Genomic DNA, 24091 nt, shown 5'->3' with positions numbered 1-24091 from the left:
TGGGGGGAGGGAAATTCTAGATCTGAATCCAGAACAAGTGCTCTTCCCAGGTGGCCCTTGATGTGGGTGATGGTGCCTGTTTGCTGGTGAGTTTAAGGTGCCTACTAAGCGTTAGGAAAATGAAAATAAAGACGCTTTCTCACAGAACATTCAACCAGAGCCTTGAGATGGGCCACAGAACAACATGATCTTGAACTGCTGAGAACCACACTTAACTGCCAGATCACACTGCCAACTTGCCATCTGCCATTACAGACCAGGCGAGAACCAGGAACTGCTCTGGTTTCGAAAGGCTCCTCTGGAGGTGAACACAGATCTCACCTCAGCCTCACGTGCCGGGCCCAACCCTCCTCTCACCTCCTTGAACTCCTTCACAGTCTTGAAGTACAGCCTCTGCTTCTCTAGCAGCTCCAGGTACTGGTCATTCAGCTGGTCCCTTCTCATTTTGTTCTCTTGCTTCTTCTTTTCCATCTGTGGAAACATTTTGGGAAACAGTGATGAAGAGGCATGTTCTGATGAAGGGCTGCTGGCAACATCCAAAAGACAACTATTACTAACACTTTCATGGATTTCCTTCCAGTATTTTCTTTCTTTGCATCATTTTTGAGGTTGGTTTATTTGTGTGATATTGCATAGAGGCTCTATAATTTATTTAGCAATTCTATCATTAGGCGTTTAACTGTTCCATTAAAAAAATTTTTTTTTTGACCTCAAACAATTTCACAAAAAACAGGTTGGTGGTTCTCCACTAGGGGCTATTTTCCCCCCAGAATTTCTAGAGACAGATTAATTGCCAAAGCTGGGGTGGGGAGGTGCTACTGGCATCTACTGGCAGGAGGCAGGGCTGCTGCTAAAGCCCTACAGCACTCAGGACAGCCCCACAGCAGGAAGTATCTGGTCCAAATGCTACACTGAGCAACTCTGATTTAAACAACTGAGATCAAACTACAAAATTATCCTCTTTTTATTGAGCATAAGTATTTCAATGCTATTATAAACTGTCTACAATTATAACTCAAAAAACCATACGCTATTCCTAACAATCACTGCTTACTTACTCATCTTGCTATTGGTGGACGATTTAGGTTATTTCCAGGATTTTGATCTCATAAATAAAGGCCAGTCTTTGATTAGAGAAATTTTTCTAAGGTCCCTAAAAGCTTAGTCATTCAACAAATATTGAGTGAGTGGACATCTTGAGCACTAAATGCAGCGGTGATAAGGTGATGTCACTGCTCTCACGGAGCACATGTTCTAGAGAACTGACACTAACCAAGTATCACACAGAGAACTCCACAAGCAAATTCCAAGCAGTGATCAGTACTGTGAAGAAAATGAACAAGGTTAAGGGACGGAGAGAAGGGTGGGTGCACGGCCTCTTCAGACAGGCTGGCCAGGGAGGGCTTTCTGAGGAGGTGACATTTGGGCAGAGGTGGCAGTGGCTTGTACTTTATTTCCCTGGTCCAATCCTGACCGTGTGCCCAGCTCCTAAGTCCACTGATAACTCATTCTGAGACTCTGTGCTCTCCTCTTTCCACAGCTCTAGAGACGGCCACCTGCTGCATACCCATGCCTGGGTCTGGAGTTTGGAAACCTGCCTTGTACCCAGGTCTTCCAGAAGGGGGCAGTCCCCTCTGGGGACTCCAGCCAGGGCTCTCCTACACTCAGAGGCCTGGTTCAGCAGTTAGCCCTGCTCCCTCGTGGCCGACTTCCAGATGCTGCCCGAATGCCTATCACTGCTCATGGTTCCTGCCACAACGCCCACTGCTGTTCCTTCTTGGACCTCCCTTCCCAAAGCTGTCAGCTACTTTCTCTGTTGCGCTGGGGGACCCTCGAAGCTAGGTCCCTATCTCATATTTAGCAGAGCAGGCAGGTCGATTCCAGGACTTTCCTGTCTGCTCTGTACTCTAGCAGAAAATCTGGCCATGACTGACTATATCCTAGTGATATAAGCAAAAAAATGCACTTTAATTCAAATGTATCCAGGACCTACTTTGGGAGGTAGGGTGGGAACCTGGAAAGGGCATAAAGTTGAGGCCACAAAGGCATGGTGTCAAATCCTAGCTCTGCTACTCACTGTATCCTTGGACAGGTTAGCTAACCTTTCTGAAGAACAGGTGCCTTAGCTGTAAAATAAGGATAATATCACCTATATCACAGGTTTCATTGTGAAGAGTATATGACATTACGTGTTAAGTGAATGATACATCATTTGGTTCACAGTAGCTACTCAATAAAGACAGTGTTTCATCTGGACATTTGCCATCCTAGAAAGCATGTGGTAAGAAGTGGTAAGAGACCTCTCACCCTCAGAGTCAGGAGCAGACTCTCAGGTCTGAGTTCCATTTTCACACTGTTCTCAGCATCCCCTCACCCACTCACACTGCTCCTACTCCTTGCTTACTGGATCACCCCTTCGCACTCGAGGTCAGGAACTCCAGATTCTTTGACCGAGCACTCGCTCTCAGTACTCCAAAGACCCAGAGACCTTACCTCCTCTGGGTGAGGTCAAAATGCCTACTAGTGTGTGAGTCCCTCTTTGCTCAGGAAGCCTTCCACGGACCACGGGCACCTATTCTACCACTCGTAGCCACCGCTGCTCTATTGTGTGTACACCCTGAATCTGCTGGTTCTGGAGAAATCTGTGCTCTGGGGGGACACAGACTCCCCTGCCACATCTGCTCTGAGCAGGACCCATCAGGCCACTGAGACAGGGAAGGCTATGGCTTTTTTCAAACTAACGAAAGACATCCACACCAATGAGAGCTGCTCTGCAAAGCAGACAGACTTGCTCCACTCAGGGTGCCAGCCAATATTCAGACCCTGCCTGGAACCCTCTGAGAACTGATCTGGAGTCAACTGAATGAATTCACTTGTTCAACACACAGTTCGAGTGCCCAGCATGGGCCAGGAGCTCTGTTAGCCACTAGCAACACAGACACAAGAAAGATAGCCCTCTGCACCCCGGGTCCTGACCATCCTTCTAGGGGCCCACCACCTGGAAGGTGAGGCGGCCACAGCGGCAGCCTCCTTCACTGCCAGCACTGAGGTGCTGCCAGCAGGAAGCCTGGGAGAGAACAGACAGAATGAAGGCTCAGGCCTATTTTTTCCCCCAGGAGTCATCTCCCAGTAAACAGGAAGGGGCAGCCAAATGAAAAAACCCCAATAAATTCTGTGGTTCTTCACTAGGAGCAAGAGCAGCTCCCCGGGGAGGAGCACGCAGGGGTGGAAAGGGCTGCTACAGCTTGCGGTCAGCCCAGTTCTCTGGCCTCCACCTGCCGCATGCCCCAGGGCACGGAGAAGGGACTCATTCGCTCTGCAAGAGAGCCTGTCCTGTCTCGGGTAAGTGTACGCGCACACGACAAGCGCTGCCTCAGGCTGCTCTCATTGTGTCGCTGAATAATCTTGTCACCAGTGATGCATTTTTTTGGCTCCTTTGGCCTCATTTTATTGAAGTCATTAATGGGGAGATCAATATTTTCTACAGGGAAAGGGAGGTGGAGAGAGTCTGCCCTTAGTTCATCCCTTGTCAGAGGAGATCACAGGCAGCTTGAATGTGTGTCTTTGTGAGCAGGTACTATGATGACAGGTCCCACAGGCAATCCTTCCTTCCACATGTTACATTTTGACATCACTCCCTGGACCACTTTGCTCCCAGATAGTGCGAGAAGATGCCCTAAGACCAGGAGGTTTTACTGCCATACCTGAGGACCAATCTGGTGTAATATGTTTTTTAAACAGGACCCACAGCAACAGACATCTGGAGGAATGAGAGAAGGTTCACTGGCTTCGGTAGCAGGAAACTGCGCTGTGTGTCTGGCTTCCAGACAGTCAGCAAGTCTACTTTCCTGCAGACCAGACGGCCCATGTGCAGAGCCGCAAAGCAAAGAAAATCCCATGCTGCCCCAGACTGAATGGTTCTCTTGAAAGCTTCTCTGGAACTCCCACACCCCTGGTCAGTTCCTCTTTTCTCTTCTGACTTCTTAGGTTCAATATCCTCTCACTTTAGCAGAATTTGGTTCAGCAATTATTTGCGTTTTTTATGGGGGGTTCCTGAAAACTAAAAGGCTCTCAAGATCTAAGGAATGAATCTCTAATGGCAGAATATCAGGAACCAAAGATCCAGTGAGGAAGGGATTCTGGGCAAGAGAGGAAGCCTGCTGGTGAAGTGGGTTTCCTCACCTGTGAAACGGGAGTACCACTCCTCACTGAACAGGGCTTTGAGGAGGATTAGCGCCATGCTTGGCACACAGGTGTTCGATCCATGGGGGTTATTGCTAAGAGCAGCCTTTGAACCCCCAGGGCGGGCAGCACCTGGAGCTAGCCCTGCCCACTGCAGGCTCAGAGGCATGGCGGGGCCCCTCTGCAGACACTGATGATGTGTCTTCAGGTCTGAGAGCACGTTCCCAGAACAACCAGAAGAGGCCTGCTTTTTGCAGGGCCTTCTCCATCACCACCACAAAACACAGGCTGCAGGAGAGAAAAGAAGCCGTCTGACCTTCATTCTACTTTGCTTAATTCCTTCTACGATCTGTTCCATCTGACGCAAAAACTGGTCCCGGGCAGCAGGGGAGGCCATGGCTCTGAAAGAAAGACCAGCAAAGGTAAGACCAGCATAGAGGACTCGGAGAAAGGGGGTGGCACCAAGGAATGAGCCCCATACTCAGGTCATGCCCCAAGTGGCAGCCAGGCCTTTGCAAGGCACCATGGACCCTGGGATCCCAGGCAGTTAGGGATCCCAAACTGAGGAAGGCATGAAAATTAGCCTGGTTTTTTAAATGAATGTGAATCTTTTTTTTTTTCATTCTCCCTACAATTTTCTTAACTAATCTGTATTTTCTTACAGTAAAATAAAGTGTGACTAAAACTAACAAAAATATCTTTCACTGTGAAAGATGGCAGGTACTGCTTAAGAAATGAATTCCATTTAGTTTTTAAAAATCTGAGGATTTGAAGGCACTCCTCAAGATTGGAAGGCATATTCTCAGATTTTCCTAAAAGCAGGCTGGGAAAACCTAGTCCTGTTTCGAGAAGCAGCCGTTAAACAAGTGGATTCCCTGATGTCCTAAAACCCTTCCCTTCACCTCCCGTTCTGCAGGGGGAATGACGCCAGAAGGATGGGAGCACACGGATACAAAGACTGAGAGTTCTTCCAAAGGATAGGCTGACGGGCAGAACTCACCACAGTAACACTCAAACTGCAGCCTCTCTCAATTATCAGGAAATAAAGATGAAGGCGCCACTTTTAGAAATGTCACAGGTTGTAAGTCACTAATTGAATCTTATCGGGGGCTGTGGGATTTTTGTTTGCTTTTAATTAGAAATGAAGCTTAAAATCTAGAGTTTCTAATCCATCAGGATCTTAGCTGCTGGTCACCTGCCAGGGGACAGCAGAGACCCTGTGCTGGAAGGAAAGGAAGCCTGCAACACAGAGAGCACGCCGTGGGGCTGCCCGGATGGCAGGTCAGCCAACCGCAAGCTGGAGGGTTGCGATGATTTGGGGACAGCTGGGCCTTGCCATCCAAGTTTTGGAGAAAAAATTCATATCTGAATAAAGTAGTTTGGAGGATGCCTATTAACTTAAAAACAAAATCTACCGCAAGATTTTAAACATTATATAATTTCATCATCTAAATATTAAAGCATCTTTAGTGCTCAAGAACAAATGCTGTTAATCTGATCTCAGCAAGACAAAAGGAATACAGGAAGAGATCATGCTAGTTAGGCAGAGGCAAGTTATTTGAAAGTTAACTTTTTTCCCTAAGATATTCCCTTGGTATTTTCAAAATTCACTCTAATATCATTGTGTTTTTGCAAGAATTCACGACCATGTAAAGCAAGACATGTTTGCATGCTGCAGGAGGGGTGGAAGTGTGAGAACCCCATGCCCAGCCCAGTCTCACTCAGCCACGCCACCGCAATGTGACAGTGAGCTGAATACCAAGTACAGGGCACCGAGGTAGTGACAGGGAGCAGGACCAACAGCACTTACTGTGAGAAGTTCTCGTGAATTGAGTTCAGCAGGCTAATCTGAGGAATAAAGAAAAAAACAAAAAACGATAAGCAAAAGGCTGAAAGGTCCTTGTGCCACCTCCACCACTGGAAGGTTGTCTCGTCTCTGGAGCCTGCTTCTGAAAGGAACATACCTTGTTTGTATAGACGAAAGTAACATGAGAAAAAAGAACAACGGGTTCTTAGCCCCACAGTATTGCCCAGGGAATGTAGGAAGAGGGCTCCTTGAAGGGACCTAAGACCCAGGTGGGAAGACGCTAAAATTAGGGCTCTGGGCTGCTGCCATGACAGCCCTTTCCATCTTGCCAAACACTGCACTTTATTTCCAGGGCTATCAGCTTAGTGGAGGGTCAGCTGGGGTGGAGAGCGAGAACACTGTGCCCATCCTGTTCTTTCCCACAGATCTTTTTGCCAATGTGGCCAGCTGCTGGGTGGATTTGAGAGCCTCCATGGGAAGGCATCATTCAAGGTCCCCATTCCCATGGAAACTGCCATAGCCCACAAAGTAGGACCCTCTATCTGCCCCAGTGGCACAGTCCAGGGCAAGGCTCTGAGACTGGAGTCTAGAAACCTAGGTCCTCTTTCTGGCTGTGTCACTAACTCAACTTGTGAGCTCAGGACCAAGCCTTTACTATACGTGGGCCTCAGGTTCACAGTCTGTAACATGGAGATGATATTCTTGTCTTTATGGCTCCACAGGGATGTTTGAAAGCTAAAGTATCACATACATGGATTTGGAATAAAATGCAAAGTTCTAACTGTGTTAATATGGCTTAGAATGAAAAAGCCCCCAGCCATCTGCACACTCCTAGTTTTTAAAAGGAGGCAACAACTTCAAGCACTGTTGAGGACGCCTGGTCAACGGGGTTCAAAGCTTTCTCAGAAGGGCATGGCCCCCTAAGTTAGGGGTGGCAAGTCTTCCCCGTGCCATGTAGGAAAACCCCAAGGACAGGGTGTGTAGCAGAGCCGTCCCACAGGCTGGACGTAAATCCCACCAAATGCACTCACCTCACCTGTTCAAACATTTATCAAATGCCTGTTATGTGCCCATCAATGTGTTAAGGCCCTGGATACAGAGAAAAACAAAACTCAACCCCTCCTTTCAAGGAGTGCCCTCTGGGAGGAGAGAGATTCATCTGGTTTGACTGACAAGAGGCAATAAAGGTGAAAGGAATTACAGATGCTTCCATTTGGGTTCAGGTAAAGATACATCTGTATTATTGCTCTTACTAAAGTGGTAAACAGTACAGGTTGCAGGGCGAAGATCAAAGGAAAACAATCTCCGTCAACCCCAGGTGAAGGGGTAGGCAGGGACTAATACGTACTGAGAACCCCCACGTGCAAGAAACATCAGAGTCATTTTCTCCTTTAACTCCATCATAACCATGTGAGGCAGATGTTATCTCCCTTTCACAGGTGAGGAAAATAGGGCCAGACTAAAACCCAAATCTGTCTGACTCCAAAGCTCATGCTCGCTCCGTTGCACGGTGCCGCCACCGTAAACACAGGACTATTCTTTTTTGGAAATCAACTGCACACCCTGCCCCATCATTTGTGTTCCAACCTGAGGGTGCCCTGAATCATGAATGGACTTAAGCTGACTGAGTCAGAGCAATATGGAGGGGCTGTCAGTGCCCACAGGAACCCCTTTCAGCCCTGCTTTGAATTTTACAGTCTTTTTAATTCATGCCTCTGTCTGCCACTGACAGAGGATAAAACAGCTATTTTCCCCATGTAAACTCTAACGGCCCACCATCCCATTTTATCTAGCTGGTTCCTCCCTTTCTTTAAAACTCAAAGTAAAGTTTCCCCAACTCCAGGGCCCCCTCCACAGGCAGCGCTCCAGCCTCCACTGTTTCTTTTCATGGCGGCATTTCTCCCACGCAGCCATCAAACCGCTGTCCGCCAGTCTCCCTTCAGCCCGTGTAGTGTGAGCTCCCGGGCACCCTGCACTCTGACTCTGTATCCCAGCAGCGGGCACACAGCGGGCGCTCCTTCCACTTAAATGGAACGCGTTCCAGACACCAAGCTCATCTGAGCTTCCCGGGGTCAACAGCACTGGCAGCCGCACGTCGGATTAAGTTGTTTTCTTTCTTATAAAGGCTCTTACCTCTTTTTCCAAATAGACCTTTTTATCGTCCAGGGTATTATATAAAGTGAAGAACTGCTTGGTTTCTTTGTGCACTGCCGAAACTGTAAATACAAGGAAATTGGCACATGAATAAGAAAATGTATCAACATGACCCTAAACACCCTCTCCTCCATGAGACACAGGGCAGGACTCGGTCCTATCAGGATAGCGCTCACTTGGCTGTCTCGGTGGAAGCCCCACCGGGCACAAGCTGGGGCAGAGCTGGCACAGGCTGAGGGTACGTGGCCGTCATGACTGGCCCAGCCACGAGGGGCTGGAGGAACTTCCCTGTTGGTGTGTGGGGCATGCGGTTTCTCAGCGTCCTTCAGGCGAGGTGTCCTGGGTGGAAGGTGGCAGTGGGGAGTAAGCTGCCATGCCGCTCTTCCTGTTGTGTGGCTTCCTCCCTTCCCATGTCCCTCAGAGCAGGAGCCCCAGCCTGCTCAATTTTGCAATCCCCGTGCTTAGCACAGGCCTATATGGCAGCCCCTCCAAAATATCTACTGGACAAATGACATGTCCACCCAAGGGCAGAAGATGTGCCTAATAATGTGAATTCTCTTCCCACCTGTGAGCACGTGAGGAATGGGGTCTTATTACCAGGTTCCCAACATCTTTACCTATAAAATTACTTTGCATCTCTGTCCCCCCTACCCTTCGTCATTCTTCCCTACACAAGAATGACTTACGAGCAAAGAGCCAAATTCTAGCACTGTTTGTGTGCCACATTTACGAGGGAACGCTGTCCCTGGGGTGATGGGCTCCTATCCAAATGCATCCCTCTGCTTTGTGGCTGGGCGGATGGGCAGCCCCCATGTGGTTCTGAGCCTACGTGACTTCCTCACTGCTCTGAGGTCCCATAATATACAGCTGCCCAGAGGGAGATAAAATCCCAAGACCTGGGTCCACTCTCAGGCTTGGAGCCCAAACTGAGCACTCCAGTTTAGCCATAGCTACAGATCCCAGTGCCTAACGGTTACCAGGCTCTGGTCAAGAATACAGTGGGGTCTGGTTTCCCAGTGGCTCTTGCTCCCTGAACATAGGTTCCTCTGGAGCTGTGCAGCTCAAAGACAAGCGGGAGTTGGGGATATTTGCCGTACATAATTTGGTTAATAATCTGATATAAATATTTTGATGCAATAGTTAAAAACATTCTCAACATCAAAATGTCTAATTTGTATGGAAATCACTTCACTAACTACTCAATATAAAGTAGTATTATTGCTAAGAGCTTTGGAACAGTGGTACTCAATCCTGGTTGTAAAACCGAATCACCTGGGGAGTTTTTCAAGTCTTATGACCAATTAAATGAGATTTTCTGGAGGTGGGACCTAGGTGATTATAATGTGTAGCCAAAGTTGAAAATCAACGCCGTAAATAAACCAGTCAACTTGTAGCTTTATGGCCCAGGAATGTGTCTGTCACCCTTAGCCTATCAAGCTCAAGGACTAGGTGGGGGTTACAGATATTTGATGATTAAAAAACTGAAGATGACCAAGTTGGATTCTGAAGGAGGAGACAAAGTTGGACAGATGGACAGTAGGAGAGGGGGCTTTGGAGCAGTAAATCCTTGACAGAAAAAATTTAAATCCTTGGGGCATCTTAACTGACTTCTACTTGAAGAGTGCAGCGTCTCTCCAGGAATGCCAAGCATCTACAAATATTCCACTTTTGTTTACACTGGAGCAAGGGCTAAAGTGCCAATCTAATTTTGTTCAACAATTTCAGATTAAGAACGTGCTTTCAAACCCACAGTGTGGATTAAGATGACGTATAGTGCAGATTCAATATTTTCTAATAGTTGACAGATACTCACAACTTTTACTCCTAGGTGAACCAAATTTAAATGTCATTCAAGAATATTAATCTGGTTCAAAACAGTAAATTCCTAAGACAAACAGAAAGTGATTACTTTAGCTAAAACTGTACACTTTTGTAATGAAAGAGACCCAAAAGGTTATCTACATCCCAACCTTCTTCCTAATACAGGAATCTCTCCTATATCAGCCCCCTTCCCCACCAAAGTATGGTCACTAGGCTGTCAATAATAGATTCCTATCTCATGATGGTGCCAGAAGTTCTCTCTACTGAACAGATGTCGGTTTCTGGCACCGTGATGAGCACTCACACTGAAAACAAGTAAACAGGTAATATAAAATATTTTTTTATAATCTTTTAAAAGATCTGTGAGCTAGCAAGAATGTAAGAAATCCTGGAAAGCCAAAAAGTCAGCAAAAGTGGAAATCCAGGAAGGTATGTGTATCCACTGAAGTTGGCTTTTTTCTTGAGTATTTGCCCAAGCTAGGTGATTTCAAGCTTTGAGTTTTAGAATTCAACAACTGCTTTGCATAGACCTTGACACAGGTGTAGGAGGAAACAGATCTGCAATGAGCTTTTGTAACAACAGATTGGCCTTCATGTAGTTAACAACCTAAATTCACACACTACGTAGACGGTCCCTGAACCCGCCAAGTCAAGACTCTGTGCACAATGGACTTGGTCGTCTGCAGTTTTCTTCCCACTGTGACTGTCAGTGAACACAATGTCACTTGAGCCAAAGTGCTTTAAAAACCTGTTTCTGCCTTCATCAGTCTAGTTCTTTTAGCTTTAAGGGTGACATGTGAAAGAAATGAAAACTTTAGGTTCCCTAATAAAAGGGATGTTTGAAAATGGAGCAGTTAGCTTTCTGTCAACTAGGTTACGGATCTCTTCAGTTCCGTGCTAGAATGAACGATGTTATCTGTATAAAAATAACTTCCCATTAAACAAAGCAGTTTGCATAGCACCATCTCTTAAACTCAAAGGCAAATGGAGGAACTCACAAATTTATATGTACTTTGGGCCTGTTCTTGTGCATGTTACTCATTTTAATTGGGCTGGAGAAATGTCAAATACCGAAACGGCACTTAATATCCTGATATTAGTGTACATTAATACATTGCAGATGCAAATTTAAGGGGCTCTGCAGAGCAATGAGAATTGCTCCCTGGCAATAAGAGAAAGGATTTTGAAAGCCCATGTGTGCTTAGAACATATACTGTCATAACGGAGATATAACAGTAAGTTTGTATGGAGACGTCAAGATTCTTCATGTGCACTGCAAGTATTTTCTCTCTGTTTATATGGCTCTTTGAGTCACCTGTCTAGTAAGAGTAGAATCAGAAAGAACTTTCCTGTCTCAGTGTTATATGAATGATGAGTGGGCCGATTCCATTGACTGGAGCTCAGTACTTATGAGGCTCTCCCAATCAATGATTGGGACCAATACATGATCCCCAGGTGAGCCGGGGTGTGCCCAAGTGCTTGTCAGAAGCAAAAGCAAATCCTCTCTGGAAGAACAGAGCTTCAACTCTTGGCCTCAAAGAATTTCTCTATTAATTTCCAAGGAATATGAACTCACAGTCAAAAGTCAAAATTACAGATGAAGTCAAAGTATCATGAGCAAAAGCCAGCAGAAACAGACAGCAGAACCAGACCTGAGAAGACTCACATGCTTATACACCATTCCTCCCTGCAGCAACAGAGACTAAGGGTAATCACTCTTCCACATAACAGTCCAACTTATCTTACAGAAGCATCCACGGCTCTTTCCTCTGTCTTTTCTCTAACAAGATGTCGGTCCCTTCACCATCGTGGCTGCTATCCTCTGGACATAAAAAAAATCACTTAGGAGCTAGGTTAAGTACTCCGGATGGAGTCTGAGGGCTGCAGATAGAGCAGGATCATCGCTTCGAGACCCATGAATTTCAAAGACCCATATTCACGTAACCTGCTGAGTCTAAGGCACAGCTCTGGGTCCTAAGGTGAGCAATACAGGATTCCTGCTCAGAATGCAATTAACGTTTACGAGGTGTGAACAAAGTCCAAAACATCCCACTTACTCCCCATGAACTGCTCTCAGGTGAGATGGCATCCTCACAAATCCTGAATTGGTATGACCGATTTTTCCGAAATTAAACAAAATAGTTCACATTTACCTTCTCTAAAAAATGAATTTATTTGTTTGGGCTCGTAATTTCAATCTAACATGTTTTTGAATGTTAATTCTATTCTCCAATGTACTAGCCACCTTTTCTTCTCTAGCTTTAAATGATGTTCAAATCTGGCAAAGCTAATTCCTATGTCTTTATCCAAATTGATAAAGACCCTAGAAGGTATAGCTTGTGCTATGTGGCTTGAGACAATCCTACCAGGTTGACAACTCAGTAGCTAATACCATTCTCTCTGCTCTTAGTTATTGTATTGCATAACTCAGTCACTAAGAATTTAGGAAATCTTGGAGCAGTTTGGAAACACAAACATATTGAGCATTATTCTCTTCAGGTTTACAGGATTCCTTAAGATCTAAATTCTGATTCAGTTTTAAATCCCTTTCCCCACCTCTCTTAGTTTAGTTCAACAAAGCTTTACTTAGAGCCTGTCAGGTATGGGGCACAGTGAGCAGCGCTGGGGAAGGGGAAAAGACACAGACCTTCCCCCTGGACCCTCACAGTCTAGTCGGGGAAACCCAGCTCATTCACAAATAAAGGTGTTGCATCCTCCACATCTCCCCAAGCCTAAACTGTGCCACAGAGGAAGAGAGAGTTTTCAAAGCTCTTCTTGTTCCTTCTTCTCCCTCCCCTCCTTTCCTCCACAAGGTTTACGAAAACCCATTGTGTTAGGCCCTGGGGGTAGACAACGATCCCAGCCCTCGTTTACAGCAGACATTCTGGTCCTGGAGACAGGCAGAGACAAATAAATAGTGCATTGTTAGTCGTGCTAGAAGAAGACAGCAATGAGTTGATCCACACAACCTCACAGAAGAGCCTGTCTTCGGAAGAGAGGTCACCCTCCAGGATTACTGGGTGAGTCTGCACAGAGCCTTCCAGTCATCCACCAGCCTCTATGGAGTATTTATTCTACACTAGGCAACAGGGATACAGAGCTGAAAGATGAAATCTTGGCCCTCCAGAAGTTTACAGATTTAGGGCATGACTTATCTAACACCTGTGACTTGATGTGAAGAAACGAAGTCTAGAAGGAAGGGGTAAAAAATCTACCCACGCCCTCACTTTTCCTCATCCCAACCTGGGCTTTTCTATCTGTGGCCACAGAAAGAGGTTCGCAAGAGGGAAACTATTCCCTTGTACCACACTTCCTCCCCAACTCCACAAGCCAATGCTGCTAGAAAATGATAAAAATGTTTTTTGGTGTTTTTGGCTGGATGCCAGGATTAGAAACATTCACAGCTAAGCTTATTAGAAATCACACTGGTTTTAGATCAGACCTGATTCTCTAACAAAGTGGTCAGAGTCTTCTGGTCGCTAAACTTCCCGTGACCTTCTGACCCAGGCCAGGTTCCTGGAGTATGCTATCTTCTCTCAGTCCCCAGCCCTCTTAAGCTATCCTTTTCCATTTCACCTCAACTGGGTACAATTTTAAAAAGTCATCCATTCTACCTATGAACAAGAAAAAAGTTCAATATCAACTACAACAACCACATTTCTTTGGGCAGACACTGACAGTTCCAATGGCCACACAAACCAAGCAGCAATTGTCATCCACTTGAAATCACACAAATTATATTATTCTGTAATTTATCTTTTTACAGGTTGACGGACTCCTAACCGGGAGCTCCTCAGGGCAGCATCCATGTCTTCCTCATAACCCTGTCCCTGCCCCCCACACCTGACACTGCCTGCGACATAATGCATGCTCAACAGATGTTTGCTGAAAGAAGAAATCATCCCACCTAGGAGGTCAATTCTGTCAGTTCTCTGGCAGAAAAGAAACCAAGCTGAAACTGAAAATATCTCCAAAATTATACCAATTTTCTTTATAAATGTTTGCAAAGCCTTCATAACACTAATTGGAAATACAAAACCAGGGTAGAGAAATAACAAAATGAAGGCAGCTACCTAAGAGGGAAGATGATACATTAACAATTGATTATTTGGGGTCAATTCCATCCAAGCTAGTTATATAAATGTCCTGAGGGCCTACTTTGCAGAAAGACCTTACAGAGGTGCTGGCTGACCTGTGTGCCCAGCATCATTTGGTTTAATAAAAGCAATCCCGTCCTTTGAGGAATCACTCTCTTCCACTCTCATTCCAGAAGGGCTGCCAGCCACAGAACCCACTTCCTGGCCAGAGGAACTGGCCCAGAGAGGAAGACGTGACCGGAACCCTGCCGAACATAGGAGAACCTTTCCATAGGATTTCACACACGGATGTGGGGAGGCTGCTGTAAGACGGAACCGATATTTGGTGAGGCCTCCAAGGTGGTAACGGAGAGAGACACAGTGAAGCAAGGGCAACAAGATATGACAAGGCTGTTTTAGCCCCTAGGACCCTGCATTCACGGGCCTCCCAGTTCTGAGAGCTGATGAAGACTCCCACTGGCTTATACCTCCATTCTAGGCAGAGTTTCTATTGCTTGCAACCAAAAGGCTCCTATGACGCACACTGGCCAGGCTAGTGAGTGACAGACTTAAGAGGTAGTTTTCTCTGCTGCTTGCATTATAAAGTGAAATAAAATTACCATGGTAGATGGGGGACAAAATCCACTCTAGTCAAATGCAGCTGTCTGCACTCTAGGGGCGACTTTCTGTCCTTTGTGTTTTCTGACCACACCCTGGCCATTACTTCTTTCTGGCTACACCATGATCTAATTACCTAATGAGATTCCCCAGGTGCTCTTGAAAGATAATTTCAAGACAAAGTAGAGGCTTCTGATTCACAACCGGAGAATGGTCCTCAGAATCAAAGGTCAGAAGCAATGGTGCCAAAATTTTTCAATTGCTGGACAGGAACACCTCCAAAACATACTGAGAAAAAAAAATTCCTTCCACAAATAAGTCCCTTGATGACCCCAGAATTCATCTCACCATGGAAATAAGATCAAGATGTTGACAGTCTTCTGGCTAGGATGATACCTAAAGAGTTGGATGAGAACATCTGAATGTCGTATTTTCCAGCGACATGAAAAGCCACTGGCACATCCCAAATAGAAACTTCCATAGCTTTCAGCAGCTTAGGTGTGACTGGGTGTGAGTGCCTGGGCTGTATCTTTTTCACTTTTACTTATTTCTGTGGTTTTCCCAATATGACTGAGCCTCTTCTCTTCACTTAGCCCAAGGTTGGCAGCTGGATGGTGGGAGAGTCTAAAGAGACATGGTCACTACAAAGCCAGGAAGGCAGATACTAAGGATAGCAAAGGAAGTCATCCCCACTTCCCCCTAAGGATGCTCCATCTCGCCAAGGAGACAGGTTTCAAAGTCAAGATAGTCCTGTATGCAAATCTGGAGTTTATTAGCTACACAGTAATGAACAAGTTACTTAACTCCTCTGATCTTTAGTGTCTTCATCTGCAAAATGGATATCACATCACGAGCTTTTGTACTGAGCACCAACACTGCCAGTCATTGGGCAAGGCTCTGAGATTACTGAGAAGAGTGAGATGTGGTCCACATACACATAAACAGATGGTTTCAACTGCATATGAGTAAGTATGATGACGGAGGAAGGCCGAGGATTATAAACAAGGAGGCAGACACTGTTCTGAGAATTAAATGAGATAATGGTATACAAAGTACCTGGACAGAGAAGGCACTCAGGATAGATTCTTATGATTCCCCAAGAAAGCTCTGTGCCTCTAGATCCACAAAATGCTCTAAGATCCTGTCTCAGGGAGATGCTGACCAAGGAATGATTTCATTGCAGAAAAGTATTAAAGGGGTTGAAATGGTGGATGGTTGGTTAGAATATGGCATTAGGGAAAGTCCCTTCCTGCCCTTCTGGGGACCCCGCACTTTCTCTGGCTCAGCTTTATTCCCTTTCTTCTGGCTCAAATGAGTGGGGGATAGTAGAGCAGAAGTATACATTTAGTCAGACTTTTTGGTTCTCTGCAAATTGCAGTCATAGATTCTTCTTCCCTGTAAAAATGAATGCTAACATGCAGGCAGCATAGTAGACATCAACACCAAAAAGCACAGTGGGGCCTCACTGAGCACATTCTGGGATGGGCGTTACCCTTTGGAAACAAAGAAAGATGGTGCTCCTTGGCCCAGAGCTTACTGACACTTGTGAATTATACATCTGGAAGCTTCTCTACATTCCTGTTCCCTGCTGCTTTACACGAATCATATGGAATTGAGTTACACATCTCAGAGACTTGCTTTGAAACACAAAGATTATTTATCATGTTATATTGTTATAAGAACTTGTGAACTTTACAAATGAAAGAGAAGCCTGTACATGTTTTTTACTTCACTTTTATATCCCAACGCCCGTTGACTTCCCAAACACTTCTACTGCGCAGGTTATTCGAGTCACTCCTAGGTCACAAAACCATCTTCACACTTTCACCCTCCAAAAATTATCTTGTTCCTTTTCTTTACTAAGCAAAAATATCAGCCTAATTCGGGTTTCTTTCCAGCATCACCAGTGACTTCCCTCCTGGGCATTCCTCAATCCCATCTCTACTTCCAAGGGTTTCATTACTGAGACCCTGAATGTAGGGGCATGAATTTTAGGTGAATTGCCAGCGCCCAGTTTCAGTCCAATCTACGGTAGCAAGATTCAAGAGAGAAACAAACACACTGTGGTGGACAACTCTAAGATGGCCCCATGATCCCCAGCTCCTGGTGTTCAGGCCTCTGTGTAATCCCCTCTCCTTGCCTGTGGGCAGGACTGGGACTTGCTTCTGACCAAGAGAAAACAGCAAAGGTGACAGGACGTATGTGATTGCATGTACACAATTACGTTACATAAAACTATAACATCTGTCTTGTGAGGAGGTGCTCTCCCTTGCTGTTTGTGATGAAACAAGTAGCAGTGTTGGGGAGGCCTGTGAACTGGGCCCCAAGAGCTGCTGATCTCAGCCAACAGGTGGCAGGCAACTGAATGCTGCCAATAACCATGCGTACTTGGAAGCAGATCCCTCCCCATCTGAGGCTCAGATGAGACTGCGGTCCCAGGCAGCAGCTGCAGTGCAACCTTTTGAGAGTCTAAAACAAAGGACTCTGCTGAGCTGTGCCCAACTGCTGACTCACAGAAACTGTGAGATAATAAATGTCTGTTGTTTTAACCTATTACCTTTGTGGTAATAGAAACTCTATTGAAATTTACAAGAAAAACATCACATACCAAAAGATAAATGAGTAAAGGCTATCACAGACAATTCAGATAGAAGAAAACAGAAGGAGCAAACAAAAACACAGAACCATGTTCAGTGCTCCCAGTGGTCCAAAGAGGTACCACTTTATAGCCACCAAAGTGGCCAGTAAGACAAAGGAACAACCACAGCTGGGAGCGTTCAGGCCATGCTGAGAAGGCCCTCACCAGTGAAAATATTTTATACCGTTACAACTTACTTGTAAAGCCACACAGGAGTCAGAACCCAATCATCTAACTCCTAGGAAAACTTAGCAGAAGCTATCTGCTCAGATTTTACAACAGTGTTATCTACAACAGCAAACAGTTAGAAACAACTTAAAAGTCTAATAATACAGTGATGTTTAATAAACTGTACTTTATTAACACATGGATTATCTATTAAAATAACTGCGAAGGCCAGAAACATGGAAAATGTTTACAATATGACCAAAAAAAACGTAGACTATAAAAATGCAAATAAAGGCCATCACTAGCTGAATAGTTACAACGTGTCAGGCATTGTTTTAGGCATTTTGGTCACATTTAACTACATCTTCACAACACCCTGCCACTAAAGTAATATTATTCCCATTTTATAGATGAAGATACTAGGGCAAAGAGAGGTTACAAAAATTAGCTAAGGCCACCTAGCTGGAAGTAGAGGAGTCAGATATGAACCAAGATATGACTCCAAATGCTGTAGGGTTTTTTTGTTGTTGTTTGTTTTTGCTTGAGGAAGATTCGCCCTGAGCTAACATCTGTGCCAACTTTCCTCTATTTTGTATGTTGGCCCCCAAATGCTGTGGTTTTAAGTGCGTTGTTCTACCTCTTTTAGACATTTGTGACAACTGCAACTATGTATAACTATGGATATCGGGGACACACACTGGAAAATAATATGCTAATGTGAAAACAGCACGATATGGGAATAGGATTAACAGCAATTGAATTTCAAAACCATCATCTTTAAGGCTATATGACTGACCCAACACAAATGTGAGAGACAATCAAGCAATGGACTTTTGACCTCTAATTCTCCATGAGAAGTTTAATTATAGATAGGTCCTTGGAAAGAGGCCTGTCTAAAACCACCTCTAATTTCACTCTTTTCTGGCAGAATGCAGTGGAAGCAGAGAATGGTCCAGGATACAGAATACCCAAATGCAGCCATCAGAGTTGGGTGCAGATCACTAGACAAGGGTGAGGATGGGAAAGCTCTGGGGATAAGAGACCTGGGAGGGAACACAGAAGCGCAGTGCTGACTGGGGAAAACAGGTAAGCTGCAGGACTCCAAGGCAAGGAGAGCGCTGGGAGAGAGAGCTGTACGGTCATCCAGAGGAGGGTCTGCCTGCTTGCTTTCCCTCTGACAGTAACCTGAGCTCCTATCTGCTTGCAGTGGCCAAGCACAAAGATAAAAACGAGCGTCCTTGTAGAAATAACAGTGAGTACTCATACAGCTGTCTTGTTTTCAAAACTAGATTCAGCAATGCTACGTGGCAGCATAAGGGCAGGTACAGACTCATACTCTTGCCATCCAGGTGCCCGTGTAGACGCCAAACCAAGACACTTTCTTCTCAGGGCAGTGAAGTACACACTTTCCACAACAAGACCTTCAAGTCTTTGTATTTGTGCTTTTAGGATAACCTAACTCCTTTTCTGGTCAGATCTCAGAGGACATGTTGACCACTGTCACCTTTCCTGAGGGGAAACTGGAACAGAGGACACTCTGGACTCTATGAAACTTAGATTAGAAAACCCATGTTAAGAAGCACTGACTCGCAGGGTGGGGGACATGAGAACCCCACCCCCAGACATTCTGTGCCATTTTACTCACTGTCTTGCTCAGAAAGCCCATCACTTGGTGGGAGATGACCACCTGCTGTGCTTACAGCAGATTGTAACTCCCAGCTTACAGGTGACATCCCTTCCCCAACTACATCATCCGTGCAATCACTCCAGAAGAACACTGCACAGAGGGGCAGAGCAGAGCTAATTTGTCATCAAGGCTTTTGAGACAGGAAAAGTGAAGCTGGATGCTTCAAAAGACATCACCGTTTTAGGGGGGCAGACTAAGTATGGCTGGGGAAGGAAGGATGTGAAACAATGACCTGTAAATCTGATTTTACCAATACTACATCTCAGCCAGACCAGAATCAGTTACGTGCAAAATGATTAATCACCGTCTCCCTGAAATATTCAAGGTCTGGCTGCCTATTCTCAGGATGGAAAAACTCTAACGCTGATGTATGACTTTCAGGCTTTTGTTCATTCTCTACCCTTTTAATAAAGAAGAACAAAAAATTTTGCCTTGGGCTTGGTGAGTTATGGGGTTTATCTCCCAAGTGGCAAACCTTCACTCCTCAGTGCAATCACCCGATGAGCCCAAGTTACAGGAAGCGGGCAGAGAAGGAAGGGTGCCCGTGCTGTCCCTCAGGCAGCGATTCGTCCCATGCCTAACTGCTCCGAGACAGGTTTTCTTTTAATAGAAAAGGTTTCTCTATTTACAGAAGCAAATATTTACAACAAATATTTATAAACCTATATTTATACAGGTTTTATACTTATAGAAAAATAGGCACTGCAGAAGAAAATTAATTTAACTAATGGGCAAATGCTGACGGCTTCACACGGCGTACATTTTGGACAAGTGTGGCTGAAGAATTACAACCTGACTCCAACACTGCTGGGGAAGGCTGCAGAGAATCAGGAGAACACATCCTTGGGGTGTCACCTGAGGCAAAGACTCCAGGGAGGCCCCCACGTACCTTCTCCGCGTACTCAGACACGATCTGCTTGATCTCGGCAGAGCAGAGTCCCACGATCTGGCCCACGGAGTTTGCAGTGAGATGGGTCTGCAATCAGAGGGAGGGTGTGTGCTCAAGACCATGCCTCCTCTTTCACAGAACTGGAAAACCTGAACACTCTGAGTATTACGGCAAAATAGATAACATTTCCAGGGGAAAACATAATTTGGCTTTTGTTTCTGTATTCATCAACAAGGAAGGGAGAAAACAGGCTGACAACAAGTGTTAAGGGACCTCTCTACCTCCTGGGTCACTCAATTCACTGTGCTAGATTCTCCTCAGACCCTGGATTCCTCTGGAAATTGGCTCTTTACTCCACCTACCCCATCCCAAGGTCTCTCTTCCTGAGGGTCACTAAACAGAGGCTAAGGGAACTTGAAGGCTTAGGACTCAGGAGGAAAAGAAGTACAAGTGGGAGAGGAAGAGGAATCTCAGATCTCCTAAACTCTCTCTTCACTGCCACAGGCCCTTCCCGCCCTAAAAAGGAAAGATCCTTTCAAAGCACCTGGTTAAACCTTCTGGACAGGCCTTGAGCTCTGGCAAGACCAACTATAAATTCAGTATTCTATTTCTCCCTAGAAAGTGTGGGAAGGAAACAGAAGACAGGGTCTCCTTTGAGGTGGGCTGAACAGCGGCTCTCCTGCAGAGGCCCTTGTGATGCTGCCCCAGCAGGGACATCCTGCTCTCACAAAGGTCCTTCAAGTCTCCCTCCTGGAGGTTCCCACGGATAGCAACACTATGCATTTATAAAAAGCTGCCCAAAAGAAAGATCCCAAGGAAACAGGAAGCACTGAGTACTGAAAAAAGAGGGCTCTGAAGAAAGTGGTCCCTCTGGGAGGAGGGCCCCACAGAGCAGAGCAGGGTGGTTCCAAGCCCCGTCTCCACACCACGCCCTCCCCCACGACACTCCCACCTCACCTCTTCATTTGCCATGGCGGTCATCTTGGTCATCAGTGACTGGACGCACTGCTAAAAGAGGAGTGGGGAGAAGGAGTGGTGAGCAGATCTCACCAGGTAAGACTTAGGCAGTACGTCTAAACAGCTCTTTGTGGTGGAATCCAAGGGTTGTTTTACTTGATCTTGTTTCAGGGTGAGGTTCATAGAGGTGAGAAAAAGAACTAGAAAGGCTGTGAAAGGCCAGCTAAGAGAAGCTGGCTGTGGAGGCAACTGACATTTTGGAAAGCTGGGGATGAAAGTGAAATTTCTACCCAAATGATTTAAACAGAAACCTCAGGGGCCTGCAAGGGCCACATACCTCTACAGCAGCTCGAAGCTCATCTTCCTCATGGGCGTCAGCTTTTTCTGTAGCCGAGAGCCCCGTGGGAAGTGCCATTTTCGTGTCCTCAGCCTGGAAGGGAAGATGCGAAAACAGCTGAGCACTGGAGTTGGAGACTCAGCAGAGAAAGGATAACATTGCAAAGAGGCACGAGTCTGTGAAAGAAAACACACAGATCTGGAAAGCTGAACCAGTCCCTGAGAAAGAATGGAAAATCCAGAGACCTGAGCTTCCATGCTGGCTACAGACCGAGCAGGCTGAGCTTCAGGCCTTGGCCAATGCCTGTCTCCATTTGTGAACTGCTTGCTGATTAAATTCATATCAGGTCACACACATTTGCCAGACTTACCCTTGCACTTTGATTGGGTCTTGACCCACTTTAACACCTTCGGGGAAGCTCATGGCCTAAAGAAGTCTTTGTTCAAACTGCCAGTTGATACCCATTAGTGAGACATGAAAGCAATTTAGCAGGTATAACGAGCATCTAAATAAATTAAATAAAAATAATAGAACAGAACACATTAGGGTGCTTTGCATGGAGAAAGGAATTAAGTATTGCATTGTGAGACTTTCGCTTTTGGTATATATGTGTGTGTACTTAATCATGATGAAAAATAGAATTCTTACTGTCAAGAGTGGTCAACAAAGTTTGAAAACCACTGGTCTGAAAGATGAAAACCTAAACTCTCTCACTTGGTGATCAAGCTCACGCTAGTGACCCAGCCTCAGGCTCTCAACGTACCACACACTCAAGACACCTGGATTGACTGCTGTTCTTCAAGCATGGGCGGGAAGTCTAGAGTTCTTGGTTTCAGTTCCATCTTTGCCATTCACCAGCTGGTGACCTCAGGCTTACCCTCTCTGGACATTAGGGTCATCCAGGGTTGAAGGAGAGGACTCATCTCAGATGCTCGTCTCAGACCATCCCAATTCTAGGATGCTTTTCTATAACAAGCCTATGACTGACCAGGGCAGCAATCTGACCTCCTAACTGCTGGGTATAGGGATGGGGAAACAAGACTTTCAGTTCAAATGTGCCATCTGATAGAAGAAGGACAAGACAAGCCCAACATGAATACTACTGCATAGGAATCTCGTATTTTTCCAGTCATAATGAAATTGCCTTATCTCAGAATAAAGTCCCATATAGACATTCTTTTCAGACTTAAAATTACAAATCAAAATTAAATGTACACACCATATTCTTAGTATATACCGGATGCCACATGACATGTGCAAATCGAGAAAACACCTTGCTTTGGAGGAAACAACTATTTAGTTGAGTGAAAACACAAATATCGAAAAAAATAAGTAACAAGAAAACCAAAAAAGAAGATGATATAATCAGTGCATGACTGATTACTGATAATAGTCAATGCTTTCTAGATGTTTACCATGTGTTAGATCATTCTATGTCCTTTACATTTTAATCCTCACAACAATGCTGTGAAGTAGTACAATTCCTGCCCCCATTTTAGAGAGGCTGTGACCTAAGGCACAATGATTAAGTATATCGTCCAAAGTCACACAACAAAGGGGAGGAGCTAGGATCCAAAACCAGCCAGTCTGGCTTGAGAACACATGCTCCTAGTCACTGTCGGTGCCCTCCGATGACTCTGAGACAACAATTACTACAGGAAGTAGAAGGAGGCTAGGGGTCAGGGAAGGCTTCCTGGAAGAAGGACTGACGGACAGGGGATCTGGACAGAGGGAGGGGTGGCAGGAGAACAGCAGGAAGAGTGGCATCTCATTCAAGAAAATCTGGGAGTCGGGTAGGGAATGAGAAAAGAGGTTATTAATAGATCTGAAGCTGCAGGACTCTACTTCTTAAGAGGCCAGTGACCACTTTAGTTAACACTGCATTATTCAAAAGGCAGTGGATAAGAGCACAGGCTTTGATGTCACACAGATCCAGGTTCAGATTCTTGTTATGGCACTTGAGGAGCTGTGTGATCTTGGACAAATCATGGAGCCTGAATCTCAGCTTTCTGATCTGAAAAACAGGAATAAGCATCTTCCTTATAGAGCTGTTCAGAGAAGGAAGTAAAAAAAACACATGTGTGCCCTGAACAAAGGGCCTAGAACATAGTCCAGGTTTGGCACTACGAGATTTATATGCCTGCCCTGGTGCCGACAATTAAGGATCATTAATAAATACAAATATTAGGAGAAATCTTTGAGACTCCTTTGTGAAATTAGAAAACCTCGACTTACCTGATTTTCCACACCTGTGCTAAGGGTATCCTAGCACAGGGCAGGCCTGTAATTTATGCTTGTGTTCTCTCTCACTGCCAGCATCCTGTCCACACCTGCCTAGGGTCTGTCTCATCAGATGAGGAGGGTTCAGGGCCCTGTGAGTGGACTTCATCTTCACACGTCTGGAGTTATTAGAACCCAGTGTCTGACCCCGGGCCATGACTTTCAATCACCCTTCACTTCCAGCCCCACGATGAGGCTGCTGCTTCAGCTCCCTGGCCTTTGGAGGCAGCAGGCTGGTGATGCAGGAGGGGGATGCAGTGGCCACAGGCAGCTGGCACATCCCTGCTGCCTCGCGTTGGCCAAGGACGAGAGCCTGGCCGGCAGCAACCCGGCCATCCCACCGCCGCTAGGCAGCCTGTCACTGCAGACAGAGGCAAAGGAGGGGGCACTTCCGTCTCTCAAATATTCTCTTCCATTATCCAGGCTTTTCTTACCTTCTCTGTTTGGCTCTGGCGGCTAAATCCATATCTTCTGCAG

The 24091-nt window shown here is 45.7% G+C and overlaps 1 protein-coding gene across 15 annotated transcripts in view; it reads right to left on the bottom strand.

Moving 5' to 3' along the window:
* LOC106829139 (coiled-coil domain-containing protein 93-like) overlaps positions 1 to 24091 on the bottom strand; it is a 154007-nt gene that overhangs the window by 4668 nt on the left and 125248 nt on the right. For 12 of the 15 annotated variants that reach the window (XM_070507404.1, XM_070507401.1, XM_070507411.1 and 9 more), the window contains 8 exons: positions 24049 to 24085; positions 21335 to 21427; positions 20998 to 21048; positions 20041 to 20127; positions 8123 to 8205; positions 5993 to 6030; positions 4499 to 4583; positions 358 to 471 (listed from right to left, as the gene is read on the bottom strand). In XM_070507404.1, coding sequence (XP_070363505.1) covers positions 6018 to 6030; positions 8123 to 8205; positions 20041 to 20127; positions 20998 to 21048; positions 21335 to 21427; positions 24049 to 24085 — 364 coding nt within the window. In that variant the 3' untranslated portion in view covers positions 358 to 471; positions 4499 to 4583; positions 5993 to 6017. Of the gene's footprint in view, positions 1 to 357; positions 472 to 4498; positions 4584 to 5992; positions 6031 to 8122; positions 8206 to 20040; positions 20128 to 20997; positions 21049 to 21334; positions 21428 to 21845; positions 23349 to 24048; positions 24086 to 24091 lie in introns of those variants that run through there. The other 3 variants (XM_070507405.1, XM_070507415.1, XM_070507406.1) reach the window with 2 other exon arrangements.

The sequence above is a fragment of the Equus asinus genome, chromosome 4, assembly GCF_041296235.1.
Source record: "Equus asinus isolate D_3611 breed Donkey chromosome 4, EquAss-T2T_v2, whole genome shotgun sequence".
Taxonomy (NCBI): domain Eukaryota; kingdom Metazoa; phylum Chordata; class Mammalia; order Perissodactyla; family Equidae; genus Equus; species Equus asinus.
The sequence above is the reverse complement of the archived record's forward strand: the minus strand, read 5'-3'. Positions and strand labels throughout refer to the sequence as shown.